The following is a 22,189-nucleotide window of genomic DNA, read 5'->3' on the forward strand; positions in this document are numbered from 1 at the left end:
AAAGGAGAGAAAAACAAAACACCACTTTTCATTTGATGTTGATTTCTCCTACTTTTCCCTCAGGGCAAATAAAAAATCTAATAATATTTTTAATTAGCCCCCCCAAAGGTCTCAAATATCAATAATTTTTGAATACTCAGAATGGTCTGTCAAAAACAAACAAACAAACAAACCCCTAACAACACAAATTTAGAGGAACCAGATCTTGATGAATATACAGTGAAGAAGATGAACTATAAAAAAGTTCCTTTCTGTAAAGTTGCTATGATGTGGATATGGTTTGAGTGTGTCCCCTAAAAGATTATGAGTTGAGTGTAATAATGTTAAGAGGGGAGGTCTAATAAAAAAAAAAAATGGAAACAAGCTAAATATCCACCAAAGGATGAATCGATAAACAAAATATGGTACATATATATACACACACACACACACAAGGGAATGCTAATCATCCAAAATAAGGAATAAAATCCTGTCACTGTCACACGGGTGAAACTGGAGACCAATATATTAAGTGAAGTAAGTCAGGCACAGAGAGAAGTTACCCCAAAGTCTCACTCATATGTGGAATATAAAAAAATTAATGTAATAGAAATTAAAAGCAGAATGGTGCTTACCACAGGCTAAGGTGAGTAAGGGATGAGAGAGACAGAAATGTTAGTCAATGGGTACTAAGTTACAGTTAGATACAAGAAACAAATTCTGGTGTGCTATTGCAAAGTAGGCTGACTACAGATAAGATATTGTTAGCAAACTAGGTTAATGATAGAAACAAAAAAAAAATCTTACATTTCCTAAGGAAGCATATTTTTTCCCATTTTATAATTTAACTACAGTTAATAAAATAATTATTTTACACAGTAAATGAAGTAAAATTTAAATTCTACCATACACCTACCATCCAAGTGCATTCTGAGGATCTTTCTAAGTAAAATCTGGTGAGCTATGCAATAGGCCATTATTTTGTTCTATGACATGTATGAGGCACACTGTTGACTTTCCACTACGAATTTTGCTGAGTTAGTTCCAAAGGAGAAACATTTGTTGTTTTCTAATTTAATCCAGTAGTCAAAGCCTAATATAAATCAGATTAACTATAACAGGCCTGCATTAGTTATAAAAACATGTTCACAACTCATTCAGAAATATTCATATTAGAATGGTATTTTTCGAAGCCCTTATTAAAAGTATCCAAATACTGGGCTGGGGATATAGTTCATTTGATAGAGTGCCTGTGTCCCATACACAAGGCTCTGGGTTCAATCCACAGCACCACCAAAAAAAAAAAAAAAGTATCCAAATTCTATTGCTGCAACTAGTGAGTTTACTATATCACACCTGGCACAGTTTAACTAATAGGCTACTTCCAGATCCATGAATTAACTTTGCTGCTCTCCTCATTCAAAGGCCAGATGGAGTCTCAAAAGTTTCCTGCAACAGTCTTTCCCAAAGTTTGCCCACTGCAGAAATCAGACGTTACAGATTAATTAAGAAGCTCCAGCCTCACAAAGACTAAGCCTATTAAATATTTTGGTCTTCTTTGTTTCAAATTCTACTTCTAAATTTCAAATTAGAAATGGCTAAATTTGCAAGTTGTTTTTTAACCACGGATGCTCTATGGTATGTATCATCCCTCCACCCACAAATTTTAAATCGGTACATGTAAAAGTATGTCCTGCATTTTGCAAAGTACAGGAGCTTCACTGAACGAATAAGAAGGCTTTGCCAATACTTTTCATTTCCATGACCATGGGGAACCAAAAGACCCTACAAAGAACACCCCCCACCCCGCGCATTAAAAAAAAGTTGAGAAAAATAAAATCCAGGAATAAATTAACTTCAGGTTTTCCCAGTCTAAACTGGGCACTGTCTTGTGATGCAGAATTGACAAAAAGAAACAGAGATGTGTCTTGGCTTCCTAATTTCAGTCTGAACTAAAGAAAAGGAAAATACGTGAGTTTTCAAACTAACAAATGACTGTATATAGCTCTTCAAAATCAAAGGCCTAGTACTTCATATATAGGCAATACTAAGAAAAGTGAGGGCAAAAAATTTAATGAGAGGTTTGATTAATCTGAAAATAAGTCTCTTGTATAAGAACATTTAACAAATTACTGATGGGTATATAAAGTGATTTGAGTCATTTTACTCCTTTTCAAGACTGATTATAAACCCTTAAGTGGTTAAAAGGGAAATATTATAGAAATTTTTATCTAAGTTATAAAAGTCAAAGGGAATTAAACATAAATATACAAATTTAAAACAATTCAACATAAATTGAACACAAAAAGTACCTTCAATATTCTTATAACTAGTGCTGGGGTTGTGGCTCAGCGGTACAGCGCTCACCTAGCACGTGCGAGGCCCTGGGTTCGATCCTCAGCACCACATAAAAATAAATAAATAATGATATTGTATCCAACTACAACTAAAAAATAAATATTAAAAACACAAATTCTTATAACAATATGCTCAAAACCTAGATCTACAGCTATCAAATGCTTCACAAGTGGGATATTGTTATCAACTGCGGGACTTTTTTTTTTAAACTTTGAGCTACCATAAAAAAAGCAGTAAGAGAGAAAAAAGTCATACTAATTTTAAGAGGCAAGGTTATGATTATTTATGAAGTATTTTTTAGAAAGCTGCTGGGAAATACAAACATCTAGTAACCCTGTTCTTGTATTCAGCAGTGACTCACCAAGCTTCTCAGGCTCTTCAGGCCCTGTGCCTGCAATACAGCTGCTCTCCAAGCCATAGGTAGGATCCACTTTCCCAGAGGCTCGGGCAGCCTCTTGTACTTTCTTAACATGGGCTTCAACCAACTCCAGTGGTACCTCCTCTCGGACCCGAGAAAACTCCTCTGGTTCAACAATAAAAATGGAATAATAACCTAGTTTTACACAAATATTTGCCTTAATTTTAAAACTGCTAGGATGTGTGACAAAGTAATATTCTCTTGGATGTAGTGACCTCCTTTGGGCTCAGTCCTTATACCAGCAAAATGAGATAAACATTAATGATTTATCTTATATATCACAGTCTTGCTAACTGCTATATTTAAAGTACCTCACTTTAACATGTTTTAGTACTTTTTACAAAGCACATGGTGTCTCTAAAGGATAACGTCTGGTTTTTATTATGTATAGAAATTAATTTAACAGCTAGTAATATTTAAATTTGATAAAAATTAAGTTTTTTTGTTGGACAGATGGATTGGGGAGGGAGTCCATACCCAAAGCTGCTTTTGCTGCAGCAGATGCCACACGTGGGTCCACCACAGATGCCAAAAAAGCAACAGTACTCATGACTGGATTTCCCGACTGACTGAAAGGAACTGGCTGATAGGCCAGAGGCCCAAGGGAAGCATCTGAATTTTCGAGGTATGGGTCCTCAATGGGAAGCCTCAAAAAGTGGAGGATGCATTCATCCTGAGTACGACTTCCAACATGTTCTGACACTTTGTTCCAATCATCCTTATACATCTCCAGGGCCTAAAATAGAAAAAACAGGACTATTAATAGGGTTTAACAAGGAATAATATGTAATGAAATTAGAAGCCTGTCACTGTTCTTTAGATAGCTATTTAAAAAAAAAACAACAACAACAACAATAACAACAAACAACAACAACAAAAAAACAAATGGCTTTTGTTATACATAAAAAGGTGAATTTGAGCTGGACACGGTGGTGCATGCCTGTAATCCCTGTGGCGTGGGAGGCTGAGGCAGGAGGATTGTGGATTCAAAGTCAGCTCTTCTTATTTTTTGAGACAGGGTCTCACAAAGTTGCAGATGCTAGTCTCACTCTTGTGATCTTCCTTCCTCAACTTTGTCAGTAGCTGGGATTATAGGTGTGCACACCACGCCTGGCTCCCAGGTCTTTTCATGTAGAAATTGATAAACTGATAATATAATTCATAATGTATACAAATGTCTACTTTTAAAATTTATAATTTCTCAGGGAATCCTAAAAGTCTCCAATAAAAAGTAATATATCTGTAAGAGGAAAAAGGTGAAAATCAGGAATATGTAGTGTTTAGAATGTCAAGGCAAACACAGTGGTGCGCTCCTGTAATTGGAACGACTCGGAAGGCTGAAGCAAGCGAATCACAAGTTTTACGCCAGCTTCAGCAATTTAGGAAGACCTTAAACAACTTAATGAGACCCTATTTAAAAATAAAATAAAAAGGCTGGGGAAGTAGCTCAGTGGTAAATTGGTCTGGGTTTAATCCCCAGTTTAAAACAAACAGATCAATGGGTCAAAGAATTAGTACAGCATATTGGTGCATGCCTGTAATCCCAACTGCTTGGGAAGCTAAGGCAGGAGGATTGCAAGCCTGGGCAACTTAGCAAGACCCTATCCCCAACAAAATTTTTAAAAATATTTTTTGTTGTAGATAGACACAAAACATTTACTTTATTTATGTATTATTATTATTATGCGGTACTGAGGTTCGAACTCAGTGCCTCACATGTGCTAGGCAAGCACTCTACCACTGCGCTATGACTCCAACCCCATCACAAAATTTAGAGTGCAGGCCCTGGGTTCAATCCCGATACAGCATAAAAATTAAAACAAAAAATCTGTAGTGATTTACTGAATTTACTACTCTTATTCTATACTCTCAGGGCTATCTTTCTTTTCTTTTTCTTTTTGGTAGTGTTGCAGATGGGGCCTTTGGCATGTTGAACAAGTGCTCTGCTACCAAGCTATATCACTAGCCCTACTAGGGCTATGGTTTTCAATGGAGACAATTACACCTTTTTGGAGACATGTGGAAATGTTAGGAGACATTTGTGATGATGCAAGTAGGGAGATAATACTATACTAGTATCTACTGAGTAAAGGCCATGGATGTTGTGAAATGTCCTATATTGCACACAGGAACCCAACTTCCCCCGATCATATGGCTCAAATGTTAATAACATTGAATGACAACCTTAGTTTCAAGGCCTAATTACCTGTGAGATGGGTTTTCTACAATAGTTTGCTTTATGTTTACTTGCCTCAGTGAATTCATAAGCCTGGGCTCCAAATGCTGCTCCAGGCTTTCATTCTTACTGCAGTGATAGAGGACAAGTCTATCTTTTGTTTGTTTGTTTGTTTTTTTGAGAATTTTAATATTTATTTTGTAGTTTTTGGCTGACACAACATCTTTGTTTATATGTGGTGCTGAGGATCGAACCCGGGCCGCACGCTTGCCAGGCGAGCGCACTACTGCTTCAGCCACATCCCCAGCCCGATAGAGGGCAATTCTAAAACTAAATCAGCAAATGCTCTACTCATTAAATCCTTGAAAAGTTAGGGAAATTAGGGTTTCCTTTGGATATTCAGTGACTTCAGGTAGTTCTAGAGGGAATTACTTAGAAGCCAAAAACATACCTATTAGGACTGTCTCAAATTTCTAATTACAGGTAGAACATGCTCTATCATAACCTTTTCCAATGAACTTGTTATCTTCTTCATTCATTTTGCTTCAATCAATCAAAAAAAAAAAAAAAAAGTTAAAATTTTTTAAATTTTTATTTGCAGTACTGAGGATTGCAGTACTGGGGGCACTCAATGACTGAGGTACATTCCCAGCCCTTTCTATATTTGAGACAATTTGCTAAATTGCCAAGGCTGGGTCGGAACTTGGGATCTTCCTGCCTCAGCCCCCGAGGTAGCTAGGATTGTAAGTATGCACCACAGTGCCTGGTGAAAGTTTTTTTTTTTTCTCCAGAATAAAGCTGGATTTGGGGAACCTTTCCAGATGCAAAATCTAAGCCAGAGTTAGCATCTAGAAGAACATACGGATCAGAAATAGTAAAATGCCACAGCCTGGACACTGACTGTAGTATTACATGAAAGGGGGAAATTGGAGAAAAGACTTCAATAGGGAAAAAAGTGAAAGACTGGCCAGGAAGGAAATAGGGTGACACAAAGAAGTTTTTTTACTAGATATTTATTCCGGGATCAAGCCTTCATACTTAGATTCTTGGAACTTTTCTCTCTGTACTTTAATTCATCACTTTCTGTATTGCTAAACTGAAGTATGTTTCCCCAAAATACATTTCTATCCTGCCTAAAACAATTTCACTGCTTATCATTATCTTATGACGTTAAAGCCAATTATCACTAGGAGTCTGCCATCTCACTCTTTCTTCTTTAAATTCCAGAATATGCAGACCCCACAACAATTCCTATGTATTGTGAATAAGAGTTTATTCTATACTAGAAACACCTTGTATTAGAACAACTACTTCCATACCATTCCCAGAAAGCTATTCATTTTATCTTATATATGCAGCCCATTTGCATAGCAGCTCTCCTGTATTTGTCTGGTGCTCTGGGTATACCTCCTATAATAAAATTGGGAATACTGTATTCAAGTGTTGTATTTTATTTATTTCACCTGCTAGATTATGAACTCTTTGATGGTAGGCACTGTGTCCTAGTCATCTCAATCTGTGGTGTCTGTCACAGTTCCTGAAACACAGTACCTAATAAAATTCACTGAATTTTGTCACAGGAAATTGGAATAAACAGGGGCTGGGGATGTGGCTCAATGGTAGAGCACTTGCCTAGCATGTGCGAGGCCCTGGGTTCAATTCTCAGCACCACATAAAGATAAATAAATAAAATAAAGGTCAATTGACAACTAAAAGAAATATTAAAAAAAAAAAAAAAGAAAGAAAGAAATTGGAATAAACAAGGAAAGGGATTGAACGTTTCTGATACTTGAACATTAACAATATTATATTCACAGAAGTATTATTTTTCATTTTTTGCAGTACTAGGGACAGAATTTGGCCTTCCACAAGGTAGGAAAGTGCTCTACCACTGAGCTACCCTTCCAGCCCTGATACTCAGCATCTCATTAAACAAAAACAACTGCCTTTCTTGCACTGGGGGTATAGAACAGTGGAAGAGTGCCTGCCACTTGGAAAAAAGCATTGAAAAAAAAATTTTCCCTATACACAAGTTCTAAAACGGAAGACCTATTCATCTGTACTGCAGTTCAAAATTACACAGGATGAGGGGCTGGGGTTGTGGCTCAGGGGTAAAGCATTCGCCTCTCACGTGTGAGACCCTGGGTTCGGCCTTCAGCACCAAATAAAAATAAATAAACAAAATAAAGATATTATGCCCATGTATAACTAAATTTTTTTTTAAATTACACAGGATAAAATATTTGCTTGGTTGCTTATTAACAAAAGGTATAGCTGAGTGTGATGGTGCATGCCTGCAATCAGTGACTCAGGAAAATAAGGCAGAAAAATTGCAAGTTTGAGGCTAGTCTTGGTAAATCTGGGAAAGTTTATTTCAAAATTAAAACAAAGAGCTGTGATATAGCTCAGTGACAGACTGCTACCCACTTAAAAAAAAAAAAAAAAATAGAAAGGACAGGGGCTGGGGTTTGGCTCAATGGCAGAGCACTTGCCTAGCATGTGTGAGGCACTAGGTTCAATCCTCAGCACCACATATAAATAAATAAAAACTAAGGTACATCAACAACTAAAAATATATATTCTAAAGAAAAAAAAAGAGGGGACAATGAAAAAGGTATGTTAAAAGTATACACATGAGAAAGCCAGTTTACTGAGTATCTTTTCTATAATTTAATCAGCATAAAAAAAAAAAAAAAAAAAAAACCTGAGAAGCCCAGTGTGGTGGTGTACACCAGTAATCCCAGCAACTCAGGGGGTTGAGGCAGGAAGATTGCAGACTTGAGACCAGTCTCAGAATCTTTGTGTGACCCTGTCTCAAAATAAACAAATAAAAAAAGGGCTGGTGATGTAGATCAGTGGTGAGGTGCCCCTGGATTAAATTCCTAGTACCAAAAAAAATAAAAGGTGAGAAACTGTTCCCATGATATGCATTTTTTCCCATGATATGCATTAAAATACTTTTAAATTTAAAAAAAAGTAAAAATGCTTTTATATAAAATTTGTTTTACTTCCACTAATTATCTAAGAGAAAATAAATAGATAACCTGAGAAAGCAAAGAATAAAGACTAAAGTTAAGAAGGGAGAACCAGGGCTGGTTTGTGGTAGAGCGGTAGATACGCACTCACCTAGCATGTGCGAGCCCTGGGTTTGATCCCCAGCACCACATAAAAATAAATAAAATACAGGCATTGTGTCCAATTACAACTAAAAAATAAATATTTAAAAGAAGGGCGAGCCAATAAGCTCACGAATCGAAGTCTTGTCAATTCCAAGCCAAGTAGCAATTATAAATGATGGGGAGGAATCAGTTGTGGACTAAATAGAAATTGTAGAGACACATTTTATTCAAGCAAACCTTCATCATCTTGATCTTACAACTTTTTAAAGGATAATATGGAAGCTTATTTTATCCTTCATCTCTAACAATCAAAGATTTTTTTCAGTCAGGCGCTGTGGCACACATCTGTAATCCCAGCAATTCTGGAGGCTGAGGCAAATGAATGGCAAGTTCAAGACAAGCCCCAGCAATTTAGCAAGCCCCTAAGCCACTCAGTGAAATGCTGTCTCAAAAATAAAAAAATAAAAAGAGGTTGGAGATATGTTTCAGTGGTAAAGTGCTCCTTTGTCCAATGAACACATTCAACTCTGGTTATCTGCAAAACTGATATTATGCTTTCAATATTTGTAATAAGAAAGTGAATATAATCAAAGATTTTAACCTTCAGCATTCATTTAAGAAGTGTGCTTTGATTAAAAAACCTTACTAAAAAACTGTTTTGAAAAAGTGAGTGGTCTGAAGAATAATAAAAAATATCTGGAATGCTACCAATATCATATATTTGTCTACTTGAGTGACATGATACACTTTGGGAAATAAACCCACATGAAACTACCAGATTTATCAATTTATTAGGGAGAAATTTAAATCTGTCTTGGGTATGAATCTATTTAAAAATTTTCATCATTTCATATTCTTGAGGTATTAATTGCTGTAAATAAATTTTATAAATGGAAAATGTTAGTGTAAACAATGCTGTTGGGAAGCCTTTTGTTTCTCAATGTTAAGGGAAGATAATGTGTGTTGACTCAATTTCCTGTTTAAAAGACAAATCCACTATAGCACAGATTCCATCTGCAGGAGAGAAAATGTACTATTGTTTAAGGATACTGTGGTTTTCTTGGGTATGTTTAGGATAAATAGAAGCTCAGTCAAACTTTCCTCACTCTGTATTTACTATCCATTAATCTTACATATGGAAGAAGAAAAAACTCTGAGCATCAATGTGCTGTAAAAACAATTATATTGTTGTGTTCAGTGATTTTTGTAGAACTAAAGTTCTCCCCAGAGACCAAAGATTCCAAAACAGTAATACAAAACCAAGTTATATTCCCTTACATGTATCAAGAACACTCTCATTTTAAATTAACATCCATGGCAGATACAGCTAGACCAAACAGTTCTGAAATAAAAGTAGGTCAGAAAAGAAGCTCTCTGCATATCACTGATACCAACTGCAGATAAGAAAAAATTAAAATACTAGCAAACAGCTTATAACAAGAAATGTGTTTGAATTTTGATCACAAAATGAAGAGGGGTCAGGGGAAAGAAAAACAAAGGTAGGGATAAACAAGAAAGAGAAAGAACAAATTTTTAAAAAGGAAATATTTTTAGTGTACTACTAAAGTAAGTTCCTCAACAAATAAATACTTTTAAGAACTTATAAAGCAATCTCAATTGTTGGAACAATTTGAGAAACTAAATCAAAGCACTACAGAAACCAAGATGTCACTAGGCCCACTGTATCTTAAAATGAGGCCCAGGGAACCAGTAAGCACCAAATTCGGCTGGGAGGTCAAATAATTTTCATGGGAATACTAGAACATCACTTTTTCATTAAGTTGACATGTATACTGATGGCACAAAAGTAGTAGAGGCATCTTAGCACAAATCAAGATGGTGACAGCTAAGAACAAACTGTCTTAGCCATTTCATTTACTGCCATACCTTCAAAATTAAGCCAGTTTAAAGTAAACATTTCCTTGATGAAACAATAAAAATTATTGATTTTATTTATCTTATTACACCTAATTGTCTAAATATGTGTTTTTAATATTTGGTGATAAGAAGTGGGAGGTATGTGGAAGGACTAAACATCCATTGTCAAAAGCATGAGGGCTGTCCACAGGAAAAGCACTGTGTCAACCACTTGAGTCTTGAGGGTAACTGTTTTAATTAAACACTACAGGTGTATTTAAAAGGTAGTCAGAATCTTAGTACACACTCTTAGGTGGATAAAGGGGGTCCACTGACAGCTTACCTCCAGGAGTAGAAGGGTCTCTTGTTCTGTCCACTCTCTTCCAGCACTAGCACCTTTACTCTTTAAAAGCAAAATCAACAATGATTTGGTCATAAAGATGAATATGGATGGAGGAAAGCAAGATTCCCTTTTAAGTTCACAGGACTGTTACATGCAAATATGCAAAGTAAGTCCCTCAACAAATAAATACTTTTAAGAACTTAAACTTCCAACAAAAGGTCATCATATTTCAAAAATTCTTGCTATCAGGGACTCATAAATGATTTGGACATGTTATTTCTATTATTTTGATACTTGGAAAGACCTTTTGCAGACAATAAAGACAAAGTAACTATAGTACATATCAGAAATTGACAACTATTTAGTATACATTTAATGTAACAACTATTTAGTATAACTTGAAAAGATAACTTTTTCCAAGATTCCAAGACGTTACACATATATAAAACACTGATAGGTTCATGAATCTAATCCCATCAAATTAATTTTAACTCATTTTTAACATCCTTGATTTTTTAAAAAAATCTCCAATTCCCTAAATTACAAATTACCTCTTTAATATAGTTTTTTTTTTTTTTTTAAATAGCTTACAAATCATGGCATTTGGGCCATAGACTGCAGGTAACAAATTATGATTTGTTGAGTCACTGGGGTATTCAATCTATATCATTCTAAAATATTTTTCTTTTGGTGTGTGTGTGGGCAGGTGGATGTGCCTAAACACATAGTCCTACAGAACAAAAAGAACTAATCTAAGTATTATAGAATTAAAAACCTAGAGTACGCTGTTTTGAAAAAGAAAAGATACATATACATGTAACTCACAATATATTGCTCAGATCCCCTGAGGATTACGTTAGAAAATAACTAAAGCCAATTTGGAAAGCAGTATGGAGATTTCTTGGAAAGCTGGGAATGGAACCACCATTTGACCCAGCTATTCCCCTTCTCGGTCTATTCCCTAAAGACCTAAAAAGAGCATGCTACAGGGACACTGCTACATCGATGTTCATAGCAGCACAATTCACAATAGCAAGATTGTGGAACCAACCTAGATGCCCTTCAATAGACGAATGGATAAAAAAAATGTGGCATTTATACACAATGGAGTATTACTCTGCATTAAAAAATGACAAAATCATAGAATTTGCAGGGAAATGGATGGCATTAGAGCAGATTATGCTAAGTGAAGCTAGCCAATCCCTAAAAAACAAATGCCAAATGTCTTCTTTGATATAAGGAGAGTAACCAAGAACCGAGTAGGGACGAAGAGCATGAGAGAAGATTAACATTAAACAGGGATGAGAGGTGGGAGGGAAAGGGAGAGAGAAGGGAAATTGCATGGAAATGGAAGGAGACCCTCAGGGTTATACAAAATTACATACAAGAGGAAGTGAGGGGAAAGGGAAAAATAATACAAGGGGGAGAAATGAATGACAGTAGAGGGGGTAGAGAGAGAAGAGGGGAGGGGAGGGGAGGGGGGATAGTAGAGGATAGGAAAGGCAGCAGAATACAACAGACACTAGTATGGCAATATGTAAATCAATGGATGTGTAACTGATGTGAATCTGCAATCTGTATACAGGGTAAAAATGGGAGTTCATAACCCACTTGAATCAAAGTGTGAAGTATGATATATCAAGAATTATGTAATGTTTTGAACAACCAACAATAAAAATTAAAAAAAAAATGAAAACAAAAATCCATAAATAAACAAAAAATCCCCTAAGTTTTAATGACTCAATAATGATCAATAAACTTGGAAAAATAGTACTCTCAAAAAAAAAAAAAAAAGAAAAGAAAATAACTAAAGGTTCTTCTTTTTAATAAACCAGAATCAGGTGACCAATCCAATTTAGAGCCCAAGAAGAATAAAATTCATTAACATTTCATCTAAATTCTGAAGATATCAGAGCCAAGAGAATAAAGGGAAGATCTATAAAACCTGGATATGAACATCAGTTGGGCAGGTCTTCAGCAAACATTTCCCCATATCTTTGGCACAGTGTATAGCACAGACTTTGTCCATTCTCGGTGGTTTAAGTCAATCTTTCTCTCCTTAAAATCAAATGACTCAAGAAAGATCACATGTAGCCTCATCAGAGCCCATGAAATGTTTACTGAGGTTTCTGCATGATTTATTTTTTCTTTTGATTTACTGAGTTATAACACACACACAAACACACACACACTCTCACAAATAAATATTTAGTGTGCTGCTTGATACAACTTTACCTACAACTCGTATGATACAACTCAAAAACCCCAAATACGCCTTGAAATCTCAAGTTGACAGCCACCCTCAGGAGGACACACTATTCTGAACACTCCTACCATTGGTTAGATTACTTGGACCTGAATTTTAAAATAATGAAATCATATGATATGTAGTTTGTGGGGTCTGCATTCTTTTTCAATATTATGTCAACGACATTCAACCACGTTTTTATAGAAAGAAGTAGGTAATTTTTAAGTGATATTATATTATCTAAACAAAAGACAAATCTTACTATTCATACATTTTGGTTATGTATATTGTTTTGCTAACTGATTAAAATTAAAATGAACATTCTTATAGATTCATTTGTTAATTCTCTTTTATACTCATTTATCAACATACCTAGATATATTAGGGGTGTGTGTGTGTGTGTGTGTATACAGATGTTTGTAACTGGATATCTCTATGTTTAGCTATAATTTAATGTTCATTCCACTTCCACTTCCTCAGAATTTATGTATGTTGGTATTTTTTTCTTCCTTAAATGTATGGTTCAAATCTGTGCAATCATCTAGGCTAAGAGTTTGTTCTGGGGAACATATTTAGCTATATATTGATATATTAGATATAAGGCCACTCAGAGGTATTAGCTATTGTCTTTTTAACATGTAGCATCAGTATTAATATATACTTTTTAATTTTTTTAGTTGTAGATGGACACAATTCCTTTATTTTACTTATTTATTTTTATGTGGTGCTGAGGATAGAACCTGGTGCCTCACACATGCTTGGCAAGTGCTCTACCACTGAGCCACAACCCCAGCCCTACGCTTTCATTAATGATCAGTAATTTATGTCTTCTTTTTTCTTCTTATCACTGTGGATGAAGATTTATAAAATTTATTCATCTCTTCCAAGTACAAGTCCTTACTCCATAACTTTCTTTATTAGTTATCTGATTGGAGTTTCTAGTTTTTATTTTGTTACCAGTGAACTATGGGAAGTCACCCGTGAATTACTTGAGGGTCTTCTCTTGGTATAGAGCTATGGAGATTTATCTTTATTCTTGGGAACTATCCTCTGCTACCCATACCCCGCATTAGATTGCCCAAGGCACATGACCTCTATGTCTGTTCTACTAGGAAGACCCCTTGTAGACCCGGAGTTGGGCTTAACTCATTGGGAAATGGACAGCCCACCTCCTACCTTATCTGGCAAAGAACATTCCATGGAAAAACCTTTGATGTTCCCTGATATAAATAAAGCAAGCATGGGCTCCATTTTGCTCTTTTCAGTGTGGAAGCTTGTTCCCTAAGATTGACTAGTCCATCCGCCACAACTTTTAAAATTATTTTTTGTGTTCTGTGGTTTTTTCACCACTCTATTTTTTTTTTAATCCTTTATTTCGCAGCCAGCCCATCCCCCCCAAGAGGAAACCTATTTCTACCGCCCATGCGGAATATGGACGGGAGTCAACTACATTTATTTTACATGTATAAAATTGTACAATATGTTATGATTTTGTCATTAATGTCACTATATGATTTCAATCCTTTTAAATGTACAGAGATTCACTTTATCATTCAGGATTGGGTCTAATTTGGTGAATGTTCCCTGGTACTTGAAAAGTTCTTTTGCAGTCTTTTATAAAAACCAAACAAACAGGTCATGCTGCTTGATAGTATTGTTCTAAGTCTTTTATATATTTTTAAATATATTTTAGTTGCAGCTGGACACAATATCTTTATTTCATTTTTATGTGGTGCTGAGGATTGAACCCAGGGCCCTGCACATGCTAGACGAGCGCTCTACTGCTGAGCCACAACCAGAGCCTGGCATATATTATGTTTTTTTTTAAACAGTTATTTTTTAGTTGTAGTTGGACACAATACCTTTATTTATTTTTATGTGGTGCTGAGGATTGAACCTAGGGCCTCACATGTACTAGGCGAGTGCTCTACCACTGAGCCACAACCCAAGCCCAGTCTATTATATTCTTAATGATTTCCTAACTACTGCTTCTATCAATGACTGAGAAAGGAATATTGCAAGTTCCAACATAATTGTGTCTTTTTCTCTTTTCAGTTTTCTAACTTTTTGCTTTCTATATTTCAGTGCTCTTTAATTAGTTGCACATATATGGAATGTCCTTTTGATGAATCCCTTTATCATTATGAAATATCTGATTAAATCTGTTAAAATAACTTTCTGAGGTCTACTTTTACCAATATTAAAGAGAGTGACTTGTGCTTTCCATTGATTAGTGTTTACAAAGGGATATCTTCTTCACTTCTTATACTGTTACTCTACATCTTTTATTTGAAGTGGGTTTCATATGGACAACATCGTATTCTGATTTGGTAATCTAATTGAGCTATTTTTGCTTTTTTTTTCTTTATTTTATTTTTTTAGCTTTAGGTGGACACAATATCTTTATTTTATTTTTAAGAGGTGCTGAGGATCAAACCAAGTGTCTCACGCTTGCCAGGCGAGCACGCTACTACCTGAGTCACATCCCCAGCCCCTATTTCTGCTCTTTGAGTATTAAAAATCACCTTTTTCTTTTTTGTGGGTGGCGCTGAGGATTGAATCCAGGGCCTTGTGCATGCCAGGTAAGTACTATACCAATAAGCCACAACCCCAGCCCCAAATAACTTTTTAAAATTATCATTATAATTGCTAGGGTTAGACGTAAATATACAAGCTTGTTATTAGACTTCTACTCTTTTAATCAGTTCCTTATATTCTCCCTCTCCCTTCCTTCTTATGGAGTTTGTGTGTGTGTGTATTTACCTCCGTTATTTGCTTACTTGTTATACTTTATTAAAGAGTTTTAGTAAGATTTATAATGCTCATTTATAACTTATCACAGTGTAATTTCTTTTTTTTTAATTTATTTTTTTAGTTGTAGTTGGAAACAATATTCATTTATTTTTATGTGGTGCTGAGGATCGAACCCAGGGTCTTGCACTTGCGAGCCGAGCGCTCCACCGTAGAGCCACAACCCCAGCCCCACAGCGTGATTTCAAATACCATTTTAGTACTTCATGTAAAGGTTAAATACCTTAGTCCAGTATGCGTCTATTCTCCCTCCCATCCTTCATGCCAATTGTTTGGAATCTAACATCCATATGTTATAGTCGTAAATATACAATATTACTTTTGCTATAAATAATCCCTTATCATTCCTAAAAACTAAAAAGAACTGGAAATGTCTTTTTTTTTATTTAAAGTTTATTTAAATAAGTTCATTATTATTTAAATTTTTTTTGGGTAGTTGTAGATGGACAGAATATCTTTATTTTATTTGTTCATTTATATTTTGTGCTAAGGATCGAACCCAGTGCCTCACACATGCTAGGCAAGTGCTCTGCCACTGAGCTATAGCCCCAACCGACCAAAAATGTTTTTTATACTGATATACAAGTTGACTTTTTTTGGCACTCTTCTATGTAGATGCATTCCATTCCCAAAAATGCTTGGTCAAATTATAGTTTATCTTGATTTAGTATTTTCCTCTTGTTTATAAATAATGCAAGAAATTCACATTGATTTAACTAAATTTAACCTCCAAGCAACTTTCTGCCATTTCTTCATGCCATAAACTCTATATCTAACAACATATTTACTCTTTTCTGTTCTCCTTATTCCTTCCTTGACTCAAGTACTTCTGTCTGGGATTATTACCCTTCATTCTGAAGAACTCCTTTAGGTCTTCCACTGTAAGCTACTGAAGTTCTCCACGATCTTCAAAGTCTGCAAACAGATTTACTCTATCTATCTTCCATTACAAAGGTATTTCTACTGGATACAGAATTCCTATTTTTTATTACTTTAAAATATTATTCTAGGGCTGGGGATGTGGCTCAAGCGGTAGCGCGCTCGCCTGGCATGCGTGCGACCCGGGTTCGATCCTCAGCACCACATACAAACAATGATGCTGTGTCCGCCCATAACTAAAAAATAAATATTAAAATTCTCTCTCTCGCTCGCTTTAAATAAATAAATAAATAAAATATTGTTCTATTTGTTCTTAACTGTAATATTTTTTGTTGAAAATTCAGCATTTTATTATTCCTTTGAGTTTAATATATCCATTTCTACCTCCATTCCTACCTGTAACTGGCTTTTTTTCAGATAATGTTTTTAAGAGATTTAATACATTTGGGGGGCTGGGATTGTAGCTCAGTGGCAGAGAGCTTGTCCCCCCATGTATATATATATATATTTGGGTATGGTTTTCTCAGTATCCAAATTTGGAACTGTTTGGTGAGTATCTGATCCATTTTTATTAGTTCCGGAAAATTTTTAGCCATCATATTTTTAGAAATCACTCCTTCTCCACTCTTTTTCTTTGAGTCTAAAGAAATATATTAATTCTTTTGACTAAATATCTCTTAAACTCTATTCTCTTTGTCCTGTCCTCTCTTTATACCACATACTTTCTTTGTGTCTTACTGTTTTAGTATATTTCAGCTAAAGTATCTACTAACATGTCTGAGTTCACTAACATGTCTTTTGCTGTATCTAGTCTGCTGTTAAAGTCTTCCAATGAGTTTATTTTAGGTATAATTTTCAATTCTAGAATATTCATGATTCTTTAAATATATTTCAGTTCTCTGTTCAACTTCTCCATTTTCCCACGTATACTATTCATAGTTATTTTAAAATACCTATCTGCTAACCATAGGAAAAAAGGGTGTGTGTTGTTTTATAAAATGCCATCGAATTTCCATAGAAAGCTCACTTCCTTCCTCCACATAGGTAGATTTTACTTCCCATGGAAAACAATGCATCTTAAAAGGACAGAGTATATTCTGGGCTGTAGTCTGTATGTGTTTACAAAAAATTATCTTACCTTTGCTAATGTTTTCTTGGAGTAGATGTCAGTACGAAGACCAAAGTTCTGCAAATCAATTGGTTTTTCCTTGTTCTTCTCAGGAAAATTTAACATCTGCTGAGCAGCAGGTACCTATGAGTAAGAAAAATGATAAATTATTATATTACCTATTCAAAGTAAAAGGGATAAAGGTTTTTTAAGAATCCTTAATACTGGCATTCATATCACTCCTGGTGAAAAACAACAATACACACACATATACACACCAAAAAAATAACTGACCAAGGGCTGGGGTTGTGGCTCAGTGGTGGAGTGCTTGCTTTGCACATGTAATGCACTGGGTTCAACCCTTAGCACCACATAAAAATAAATAAACAAAATAAAGATATTGTGTCCATTCCAGACTTTAAAAAAAAAAAAAAAAGAAAGAAAAAAATTAAAACTGACCCAAACACTGAAATCTCCACTTACACTTGTAACAAAACTCAACATGTAAGAAACATTTTCTGGCATTTTTCACTGGGCTCTGTCGTGTCCACCTGTAATCCCAGAAACTCAGGAGACAGAGGGAAAAGGATGGCAAGTTCAAAGGCCTGTCTGAGCAACTTAGCAAGACCCTCAGAATTTTGATGCTTTTTTTCCCTTTCATTCCTGAAAAGACAACAATTTTTTTTTTTTAATATATGCTCTAGTTCACACTGGAGGGAAATTTGTAGCTTACGTTCTTATTATACCATCTTATTGCTATTTATAATTTGTTTAGCATAATAATAATATTTTCAACATGTGTATGGATGTCCACTTTTCAAATCTTTAATCAACTTTTGAACATTTTTTTATTCACATTACTAGGACTGAATGAAAGAGAAGTTGTTTTTGTGTTATTTGCTTATTAGTGATGGCAGAAGGATAAAGGATAAATATGAATGGAAACCTATAATTTGAAAGAATAAGACAAACAGGTTTGTAACTGGTGACATTGTTACCTTAAACACTAAATGGTTTTTTTTTTTTCTTTTCTTTTTTTTTAATTTTTTTGAGGTGGTGGTGGTACTGGGGATTGAATACAGTAACATTCTAACACTGAGCGACATCCTTTTAATTTTTTGAAATTTTGACACAGGGTCTTACTAAGTTGCCCAGATTGACCTTGAACGTGATGATCCGCCTGCATCAATCTTCTGAGTCACTGTGATTATAGGTGTATGTCACCATGCCCAGCAAACACTACAAATTATTAACAGATGAGCATTTATAATAGCAAAACAAAACACATTCGACACACAAACCCAAAAGCTATCAGCTAAGAAATAACTTTCTAAGACAATAATTACTCCTGAATAGGAATGCTTCCAGTGGATGTTGCCATCTAGGCCTGAAGAGAAGTTAGCAATAATTTACCTGAGGTGATCGAAGATGCAGAGGCACAAGCCCAGAGGGAGTATCAGCTAATACATTGAAATGAGGAGTAGGAGGCGGTCCCATTGCCATGGGTCGACTTTCTGGATCAACTTGATAATTAACGAGCCCCCACTGCTCTAAAAAGGCATGAACCCTGAAGAATAAAGCTCAGAAAATTAAAATCTAGAGAATTAACCTCATTTCTACAACCATCATCATGTCATTAAAAACCAAAACGCATAATTATGCCACTGTATATTCTATTGTCATGTATAACTGAAAAGAACTAAAAAAGTATGAAGATGTGAATTTCGTATCAACATACCTTATATACAGAGATATAATAAATTATTGTATAATGGTGTATTAAGAATTGTAATGAAAAAATAAATGGGAAAAAAAGTACAGGAAAGCAAGTAAATATGTTCTCTGCAAGCTTCATACCACCAAAGTACCAGACAAATTCGATTTGTTACATGAGTGATAACTTGTACAAACCCAAAATGTTGTGGCTAATATAAATCCTCAAAACCAATGATAAACTAAAGTTTAATAGTTTTGATCACAGTAACGAGAACAAATGCTTTTTAGGTCAACAGTGAAAAAAACTCAAGCATAGATTCAATTCACAGAAGGAAATCCACATTTTGTATTTTTTTCCTTAGACAGATTTAAGACAGAGTCTATCCACTCCCCACGCAATTCACTGTTTATCTCTGCTAATTTTATGATTTGATTTTAAAATTAAAAACATCCAAAAAACTCAGTATTAAAAATTTTGAACACATGTTTATTAGATTTACATTATTAAGATTTACACATTACTAATAAAAAACATCCAGTTTAATCAAATATTAAAAGCAATGCAGCAGTAACCACGTGCTGTGAAATATCTAAAAAGAAGTCAAAGAAATTTACCTCATCACAGCACACACATCTCCAGTCAAGTTCCTCCGACAAGCAGTGCTGGTTAAATACTCTTGGGGGTTCAGACGGTATGTGTCAATCATAAAATTTCTATATGCCAAGTATCTAAAAAAACATGGGTAAAATTCAATTTTTTTTTCCAGTTGTACTAGAGAAGGAACCCAGGGCTTCTCTTGTGCTAGGCAAGTGTTTTACCACAGAACTACATCTTTCAGATCCCCAAGGGCAAAATTCATAAGGCAGACATGCAATTCTTTCAGAAATAGTTACTCAAAGAATCAAACTTCTTCAGATTCTTCAAAATTGTATACAACAAAAAATTAAGACAGCAGGCAACAAACAACAGTGATAATGAGTATTTACGTTGTCAGTTAACTCAGAAATCCTATTAAGCAAAGTAATTATTTACTAGTGTATAACAAAAAATAGATTGATTTGATGATGTTAATGTGAAATAACAACCACAAACTTGGTCATGGTGGAGAAGGGATTTATAAATCCTTGGATGCATGCAGAATCTACAGATAACACATGATTTCTTAGGCCATCTCTCCTATTACCATCTACTTAGCACTTAGGGTGTGCCAAGCACTATTCTAAGCGTTCTCCATATAGTAACTCAATTAATCCTCAAAATCCCACAATAAAGTAAGATCTTTTATCATCCCATTTATAGATGAGACATAAGCACAGACTGGTTAAAAACTATGTTAGGCTACTGGGCTGGGAAGCATAAGAGCCAGAATGAACATAGGAAGTATGGTGGCTGTGGAATCTATGCTCTTAACCTCTGCTCCAACTCATTTCTACAATCTTTCTACAGCCACATGTCAATTTGACATGACTGTATACCTTCCCATGGCAGCAGTTCCAGGGAGACCCAGGAAAGCAACAAGTAAAACCCATGGAGCCAAATTCAGAGGTAAGACAAGAACATACAAAAAAGTTAAAAAAAAAGACTCAGTGGCATAGCAGATTCCGCAATGTATCCAAGCATATCCACCAAAAATACTTAAGGAGTTTGAAACCTTACGATCAGTCTGGGCACACAAGTAAAACAAGACTTTGGTAGCCTGAGGTCAGCTACATTAGACGAGAAAGACAGTACACTGATCAAAACAGCTCCTGAATAAGCAACAGGTAAATATGCAAATAATAAAAGATTAATTTGCAAAGTGAAATTGGCTAAAATGCAAAATACTGCTTTTCAGGAGAAGGCTACTAAAAACCATTAAGTATTTACAAATGCTGAAAATGGGCAAATTCTTTGGAATAATAATACCATGTCAGAATACACGCAAAAATAGGAAAGAAAGCAGAATGAATATAACATAAATTTTCTATGGACATATATGACACTACCTAAGTGGATTCCACCATTATGTAAACCCACAAGAATAATTTTATCAAAATGAATTCTACTGTAATATATAACTAAAGAGAAGAACAACGAGAGAGAGAGAGAGAGAGAGAGAGAAGAAGAAGAAGAAGAAGAAGAAGACGACGACGACGACGACGAAGAAGAAGAAGAAGAAGAAGAGGTGGGGAGGGGAGGGGAGAGGAGGGGAGGGGAGGGAAAAGAGAAAAGAGAAAAAAAGAATAGAGAATAGGTGCAAAAAAACTATCAGGGATTCCTGTGCCCAGTCTGCGATTCTGGTTTTAAGTAACTCCTTAAATATTATTTTGGAAAGGCTGAAATTATATTTAACATTAAAAATTGGAATTTTGGGCCGGGAATATACCTCATTTGGTAGAGTGCTTGCCTTACATGCAGAAGGCCCTGGGTTCAATCCCCAGCATCACAAAAAATAAAATAAAAATTGGAATCTTAAAGTAGCATGAATTAACTACCACAAGAAAATGCTTATCAGGGATGGGGAACATGTAGCTCAGTTGGTAGAGTGCCTGCCTTGCATGCACAAGGCCCTGGGTTCGATCCCCAGCACACCCCCCCACACACACACACACTCACAAAAAGCTTATCATTAATTATCTGCATTCCATCATGGATTTTATGTGAAAAATCAGAAAAAAGTCAATTCTTCCTTAATAGTTCAAATTTAAGCATCTGTTTATGCAGTTATACGTATATAATAGGTAAGAGGTTAATACCATAAGGACAATACATGAAAGGTTATTTACAGTATGAGAGATATAGACTATTATCTTAGAGACAAGGATTTCCATAAGTGTATGCTGGCAGATTGCAAGGAAAAGATAAAAATACTTCCTGGCAAACCTTTTTCTGCCATTATGTTTCTCTATTTAAAAAAAAAAAAAAAATTATAAACATGAATTATACAATCAAGATCAATTCGTATGTAGCTGTATCAACACAGCTAAAATACTTTTTAACTAGTAATGAATTATTAGGAAGAGGAAAAAGATTCCATTTTCTCTTGGGTTTTTAATACATGAATATGTATAATCTATAACACACATGCAAACCAAAGTTGGGAAATGTAATAAGAACATGAACTAAACACTCTTTTAAACTACAAGAGGTGATGTGCATGTAGTTCAAGGTTTATGCAAAAAAATATTAAATACACT

General features: G+C 35.1%; 1 protein-coding gene across 3 annotated transcripts in view; it reads right to left on the reverse strand.

The window, feature by feature from the left end:
* Smarcc1 (SWI/SNF related BAF chromatin remodeling complex subunit C1) overlaps positions 1 to 22,189 on the reverse strand; it is a 142,073-nt gene that overhangs the window by 42,262 nt on the left and 77,622 nt on the right. For all 3 annotated transcript variants that reach the window (XM_027932048.2, XM_027932047.2, XM_027932049.2), the window contains exons 16-21: positions 19,628 to 19,741; positions 18,710 to 18,863; positions 17,327 to 17,440; positions 10,251 to 10,310; positions 3,233 to 3,491; positions 2,699 to 2,860 (exon numbers count right to left, since the gene is read on the reverse strand). In XM_027932048.2, the coding sequence (XP_027787849.1) occupies positions 2,699 to 2,860; positions 3,233 to 3,491; positions 10,251 to 10,310; positions 17,327 to 17,440; positions 18,710 to 18,863; positions 19,628 to 19,741 (863 nt within the window). The remainder of the gene's footprint in view (positions 1 to 2,698; positions 2,861 to 3,232; positions 3,492 to 10,250; positions 10,311 to 17,326; positions 17,441 to 18,709; positions 18,864 to 19,627; positions 19,742 to 22,189) is intronic.

Source organism: Marmota flaviventris, chromosome 1, assembly GCF_047511675.1.
Source record: "Marmota flaviventris isolate mMarFla1 chromosome 1, mMarFla1.hap1, whole genome shotgun sequence".
In the NCBI taxonomy this organism is placed as follows: domain Eukaryota; kingdom Metazoa; phylum Chordata; class Mammalia; order Rodentia; family Sciuridae; genus Marmota; species Marmota flaviventris.